The sequence below is a fragment of the Cydia strobilella genome, chromosome Z (assembly GCF_947568885.1).
Source record: "Cydia strobilella chromosome Z, ilCydStro3.1, whole genome shotgun sequence".
Lineage (NCBI taxonomy): Eukaryota > Metazoa > Arthropoda > Insecta > Lepidoptera > Tortricidae > Cydia > Cydia strobilella.
In genome coordinates, this window is record NC_086068.1 from 14,885,425 (window position 1) to 14,892,348 (window position 6,924).

General features: G+C 40.2%; 2 protein-coding genes across 6 annotated transcripts in view; one reads left to right on the top strand and one right to left on the bottom strand.

Moving 5' to 3' along the window:
• The window catches only part of LOC134754252 (insulin-like growth factor 2 mRNA-binding protein 1), a 112,748-nt gene that overhangs the window by 100,205 nt on the left and 5,619 nt on the right, over nt 1–6,924 (top strand). For all 5 annotated transcript variants that reach the window (XM_063690451.1, XM_063690452.1, XM_063690454.1 and 2 more), the window contains 5 exons: nt 2,430–2,816; nt 2,900–3,143; nt 3,380–3,541; nt 5,026–5,235; nt 5,659–5,916. In XM_063690451.1, the coding sequence (XP_063546521.1) occupies nt 2,430–2,816; nt 2,900–3,143; nt 3,380–3,541; nt 5,026–5,235; nt 5,659–5,916 (1,261 nt within the window). The remainder of the gene's footprint in view (nt 1–2,429; nt 2,817–2,899; nt 3,144–3,379; nt 3,542–5,025; nt 5,236–5,658; nt 5,917–6,924) is intronic.
• The window catches only part of LOC134755113 (uncharacterized), a 43,693-nt gene that overhangs the window by 7,847 nt on the left and 28,922 nt on the right, over nt 1–6,924 (bottom strand). The window lies entirely within an intron of this gene.

Below are 6,924 nucleotides of genomic sequence, written 5' to 3' on the forward strand. Positions count from 1 at the left end.
AGGCTTCAGCGGGCGGCAGTGCCGGCAGTATTTTTTTATAATTTAACCATTATAAAACTTTTATTATTCATTACAATATACTTATATGTATTGACTTTCAAGCTTCATGTATTTTAATTACTGACAATTACTATATAAGCAGTTGGTTCCGTGTAATTAGGTGCTTTAAAAACTAAGGAACATAGGGACTTAAGCCCGTCGCAGACAAGGCGATAATATACCGACAGATCTTAGAATATAGCTAAAGCACTACACACGACAACGATACCAAAATATACATAGCTCTCTGTCTAGCACCTACATTGTGAGAGAGACGAAATATCCCAAAATATATCGTAATATACCGAACTATAATCTTAAGTTATCTTAAGATGCCTTGCTATAAGATATTGTTAGATACCAAAACCTATTAACGTATGCGGAGTGAAATCTGTACAAAGTTTTGAACATGTAAAAAGTAAACAAAAAATTAAACTGAAATTATATCCAACTGCCAATTTAAAGTCTCAAATTAATCCGGTAAGTTTCATGGGCATTGGATTCTTTCTCTTGAAATTGTGGTCAATCTAGAAGAACACCATCGCGAAACTGTATGTAATTTCTCCAGTACTATTTCCCTATGGCAGAAAGCGAAGATAGTGAAACATTTTGTGGAAGCGGGTTAGAGGTGTAGGAATCTTTATAATGTTTTTACCTCCTTTTTCTTTAAAAAAACCACCCCTAGAAAGTCTGGTTCAGGTAAACATTCCAGCATTAGCCAGTTTCCTGGGAGAGATCGATAGAAAAAAATGACGGTCCTCCGAGTCACACAATCTTTCACAGAGGTCATGAGATTATTCAAATGTGGCAGCAAACTGTTTAAAAATATCTTAAAGATATGGGCATCGGTAAACATTCAAGAAAAGTTAAGGTCATCGTATCCGAAAAAAAAAATACTGAGAATGTAGGTTCGTCATACCGACCAAAATGTACAAAAAACAGCTCTTTTGGCATAATGGGATTTATCGGGGAATAATCATATGTCACTTAAAATGGTAATTTATGGCAAGGTAACTATTATTTTGAGAACACCGATGGTCCAACGGACGAGAATGTGAATATGTCAGCCATACGAAGTTTCCTAAAAAAGTTTTCCTAAGGAACAAAAATTTTTAACTAAAAAAATGCCAACTTGTGCTTTCGATACCGATAGCTGCACAACTTCCTTTAAAAATCTCGCGTTTCAGTAAACTTTATTTTGCATTTAACGTTGTTAAATACATTATTAAAATACATGAAAATTTATGAAAAAAAAAAATACCATGTTGTTTTTATTTAATACGACGTTAAATTTTGTCCAGATTTCACTCCGCATACATTATAGCTTCGTGTGTGAAATCTGTCAAATAGTACGTAAAAGATATCGTAAGATGCCGTATCTTACGGTATCCGACAGATGTCGGTATATTATCGCTCCGTCTGTGACGAGTTTTATTTGGCAGCTACACTGACGCGGCCCCTCTGTTCTGCAGTTCAGCTTAATAAACCATTTAACCTCTTGCAGTTCTTCTTAGAAATATACAATGCCACATGGCCGCCTCAGCGAGCTAACTATATTATTACATTGCATTCGGTATTGCACCGTAACGTAATTAGGATAATCTTGGATGGAGATGGGTTTTAGTGCTATTCCCGATATATGTAATTGTAGAAACGCACGTGCATATAATTATTATGAATATTATGAAGGTAGTACAGTAATGCATGCATGCACATTTTTAATGTTGAATGGAATCTAGTATTGTAGCATCGTCAAACAGAAATATTGAAGATCAAGAGCGAAGTTTCGACGAGAAGCTGCCCTATCTGCCAGTTACTTACGAAGAGTGATTCCTAATCCTAATCGATGTTTCCTAGTGATGAGTGACTCCATCATTTTTATGTTTACTTTACAAGCTATATAGTGTGAAGTTTTCTAATGGGCGTTCGTTTTCGTGCAGGTGGCGTGTTGCTTTTGAATCTGTATGTGCCATGTTGAAAAAGCTGGTGTCTGTTTACGTAGAAACGAAAGTTACGTTAACCATAACTAATTAATATTATATTTTCTTGGCTGGCACTATACGAAGCACAGCCGTGCGTCGAAATTATGTTATGTACTAAAAGCGGTCTAGCTACTCGTATTACTTTTAGCACCCGTGTACTATAACAGCGACGTGTTCTCAGGGGCGGCGGGTCATACACGAATCATGATCTAGGGAATTAGTGAGATGCAGAATAATTTGCAGATCGAATACCTATCTAATTCTTTAATGACTTGATTGTGTTTCTTAACACATATCTGAGCACAATCCAATAATCAAAGGCAATGTTTAAGGCATAGTCATAAAGCATATGTATTTACAAAATATTCCATGCTGCAAGACTTGATCACGTTAACATAATTGTTTCAGGGCCATCAACGGTTTGAACGGTTACGAGTTGGAAGGGAGTCGTATGAAAGTGGAAGCGGCAGAGCAAAATGCGCGAGGTGGACGACGCGGGCGTCCGGGCGGCGGCCGCGGCGGCGGCGGCGCTAGCGGCGGCGGCTCACGGCCCACGGACTTCCCACTGCGGCTGCTGGTGCAGAGCGACATGGTGGGCGCCATCATCGGCCGCCAGGGTAGCACTATCCGGCTCATCACGCAGCAGAGCCGCGCTCGCGTCGACGTGCACCGCAAGGACAACGTCGGCTCCCTCGAGAAGGCCATCACCATCTATGGCAATCCTGAAAACTGCACTAATGCATGCAAAAGAATACTTGAGGTCATGCAGCAGGAGGCCAACAACACAAATAAAGGGTAACCTGATAATACATTTGTGACTTTAAAATGTGCGTGTATGTTATGTTAATCGTAAAATAATATTCGTTCAATTTTTTCAGGGAAATTTCGCTGAAAATCCTAGCGCATAATAATTTAATTGGGCGCATCATAGGAAAAGGCGGCACTACAATCAAGAGAATCATGCAGGAAACCGACACAAAGATTACGGTGTCCTCCATCAATGACATCAACAGTTTTAACCTAGAACGTATCATAACTGTGAAGGGAACCATTGAAAATATGGCAAAGGCGGAGTCACAAATTTCAGCAAAGTTGCGCCAGAGCTATGAAAATGATTTGCAGGTAATACATAGTGCCTAGTAAAGGAGTCTCTCTAAATTTGTTAAAGCGAAACCGCATTAGTCCGATCAGAAATGGCCGTTAATAAATAAAGAGCAACCGCCCATCCCGAATTAATATTAAAATTTCCTCCACAACATCCAAACTTGCAATCCCGCTGCGTCGGCAAAAGTGGAGACTGCCTAAAGACAAATATATTTTAGTACTGTAATAGGTAGATTATTATTTTGGTTTATTAGGTGCTGGCGCCTCAAAGCATAATGTTCCCGGGTCTGCATCCCATGGCGATGATGTCGACCGGGCGCGGCGGCTTCTGCGGCGCCACGCCGCCGTTCCCGCCGCCCATCTACGCTCCCATGGCTGGACAAGGCGGCGCGCAGCAGGGGGCTGGTGACTCGCAGGTATCATCTCGACAACGATTCTCACTACATCATACATACGAGTGTACATACATAGTTCACCAATAGAATGTGGCGCATTTGCCAGATTTGAACGAACCCTGACAAGGTCTGTACTTTTGAACTCTTGTGTGGTTTTGCTCCTTCCTGTAGCAATCTAGTTGCGTACTCTGAATAATGATGTAAACCACAGTTTAGATATTAATTTTTAACAAGCCGAAACGTCTGCGATCGATGCTATTAAGTTCACACTTCACAGTTATTCACAGTTTAGATATTTTTATATGTACAAGAACATTTTGCAGAGAAAATTTGCACCAATAGCGTATATTGGTCGAAACAATTTTTAGGGTTCCGTAGCCAAATGGCAAAAAATGGAACCCTTATGGATTCGTCATGTCTGTCTGTCTGTACGTCCGTATGTCACAGCCACTTTTTTCCGAAACTATAAGAACTATACTTTTGAAACTTGGTAAGTAGATGTATTCTGTGAACCGCATTAAGATTTTCACACAAAAATAGAAAAAAAAAACAATAAATTTTGGGGGCTCCCCATACTTAGAACTGAAACTCAAAAAAAAATTTTTTCATCAAACCCATACGTGTGGGGTTTCTATGGATAGGTCTTCAAAAATGATATTGAGGTTTCTAATATTATTATTCTTTAACTGAATAGTTTGCGCGAGAGACACTTCCAAAGTGGTAAAATGTGTGTGTGTGCCCCCCCCCCATAAATTTCTAAAATAAGAAAATGATAAAACTAAAAAGAATATATGATGTACATTACCATGCAAACTTCCACCGAAAATTGGTTTGAACGAGATCTAGATTTTTTTTAATACGTCATAAATCGTAAATCTGAATTTACCTTCCACTCACGATTCACATAAAAAGTAAATTGTGTAATTTACGGAACCCTCGGTGCGCGAGTCCGACTCTCACTTGGCCGGATTTTTATTTTGTTTTAAAATCGAACGAAATAAAATAAATGCATTACGGTTACTGTTACCGACGCGCGGTAACACAATACTTATATTCAGCGTATTTTATTTATTTATAATATATTTTACCATTCTCAGAAATAAGACACTGTTTTTCCATACTGACATGTTTATTTACTCTCGCTACCATGACAACGTCAAATATATTCAAGACATATTAAGCAAGGCGTAAAAGGGTGTAAGTAGTACAAGGTCTTTAAAAAGAGTCCGCAACAGTTACAATTGAAAAAGATTAACACATTCACTGCCAAAGTTTTGGTAGCGCTACGTTCGTAGCCGATCCCAGCGTTTTCCAGCTTCGTAGAGGAAAGCGACTACGAACAGCCCGGCACTCAATGTGGTCACACAATCCTATTGATCCTGTGTTTGTTGTTCAGACATTTTTGATGACGGCTGTGTGCTTCAATTCTCACTGCTTTATCCTATGTATAAAAATTTAGTCAGGCCTTTCTTCCTTATCTTATTTTTAATATGTTGGCGGAACAGGAGACCACGTACCTGTACATCCCTAACAACGCGGTGGGTGCCATAATCGGCACGAAGGGCTCTCACATTCGCAACATCATCCGGTTCAGCAACGCGTCCGTGAAGATCGCGCCCCTGGAGCAGGCAGCAGACAAGCAGGCCGAGGGCCAGAACAACGCCCAGCCCGAGCGCAAGGTCACCATCGTCGGCAGCCCGGAGGCTCAGTGGAAGGTGAGCCTTGCTTTCACTGTTGCAGAGACCTCAGCAGACAAACCTGACCTTCTCTGAATATTACTAATATTAGTTAGTATGTGGGAGGCTCAGGCACCTATGCTGTGTTGCTGACTGTGACTGTGCATACACTCATTGTTGCATAACATTTAGAACCCTGTATCCTGTGACTGGTTGATTTTATTATTACACCAAAAAATCCATTCAGAAATCATTCTATTTATGGAAATTTATCAAACGTATGGTACTAAGACTTGAGATAATTATTGTATTGTATAATTAATTAGTCACGTAATTGATCAATGAAATGTAAAATAAAACCTCTTTACTCTTAGTCTAGCTTGTCTTGACTCTGATATGCTAATGTATACACAAGAAGTCTGTTCGATGTAGATGTATAAAATGGAGCTTTTCTTTTTGCAGGCTCAATACCTTATCTTCGAGAAAATGCGGGAGGAAGGGTTCATGTCGGGGTCAGACGACGTGCGGTTGACCGTGGAGATCGTGGTGGCGTCGTCGCAGGTGGGGCGCATCATCGGCAAGGGCGGGCAGAACGTGCGCGAGCTGCAGCGCGTCACCGGCTCGCTCATCAAGCTGCCCGAACAGCCGCAACAGCAGGGCCAGCCGCCGCAGGACCACGACACCACCGTGCACATCGTCGGCCCTTTCTACAGCGTCCAGGTACCATCCTATTTTACCATTTGATTATGATTACCTTTTCCACTTTACTCACTGTACTCTTCCCAAAAAATTTACGTTGTTTTCTGGATTCATTGTCAAATTAGGAATTTTGTTTATTACTCAGAAATTCTTATGGGTTATCCTTGCCCCGTGTTAAATTAATCTATTACGGAATTGAGGTTTAGTTACGCGCCTATCGTTAATTCATTTAACTCGCATCGCTCGTTGTCACTGATGATCCATATTTACTTTCGGGTTATTGTCAGTTTTCTAATATTGCACTGCGAAATATCTAAATTAGCATTGTGTGTCATTACACCATGTAGTCACAAAGTCCACATGTTATATACCTATGTTACGTTTATTATAAATATTATGAGGTCCGTGTTGAAGATTGTTTGTGAATCGTGTCTAAGATAAGTATACAGTTTAAATATGAAAGTGCAATGCGAACTCCTTTCTTTGTTAACATACATGGCACAGTGTGGCGTTACTAAGGTTTTGACATTTTGTAGCAACCGCCTGAAGCCGGGTGAGCCACGTAAAGGAGTATGCTCAATACCTACTTCAGAATGAGCTAATGAAACTGATCTACATTATGGCCATGGCCTTTAGTGATAAATGGCTTTTGGCAACTGGATAGGTGAGTGATACTTTCCTATTGGTTTGACTCATAGAACACTTGCGAATGTTATAAATGGATATAGTTGGTAGGTTTTTTAACGTTTTAGTGGACTTTTGTGACTACATGTGAGTTTTTTCTCCACAGCGTACGTAGTGTACAATCGCCATCCGAAATATCGAAGCGGCCAAGGTGCTCACAGATCAATGATGAGTATCTTAACACGCCTCTATTTTCAAGGCGTTAGAGTGCGTGTACAGATATTTTTTAGCACTTCGGCCGCCCCTATATATCTGATGGCGACTGTACAACCACCAGTTCTTCACCCTAAGTTAAATAGGTTAAGCATTTACATAGATTCCTTACGATTTTATTCATAAGTTTCA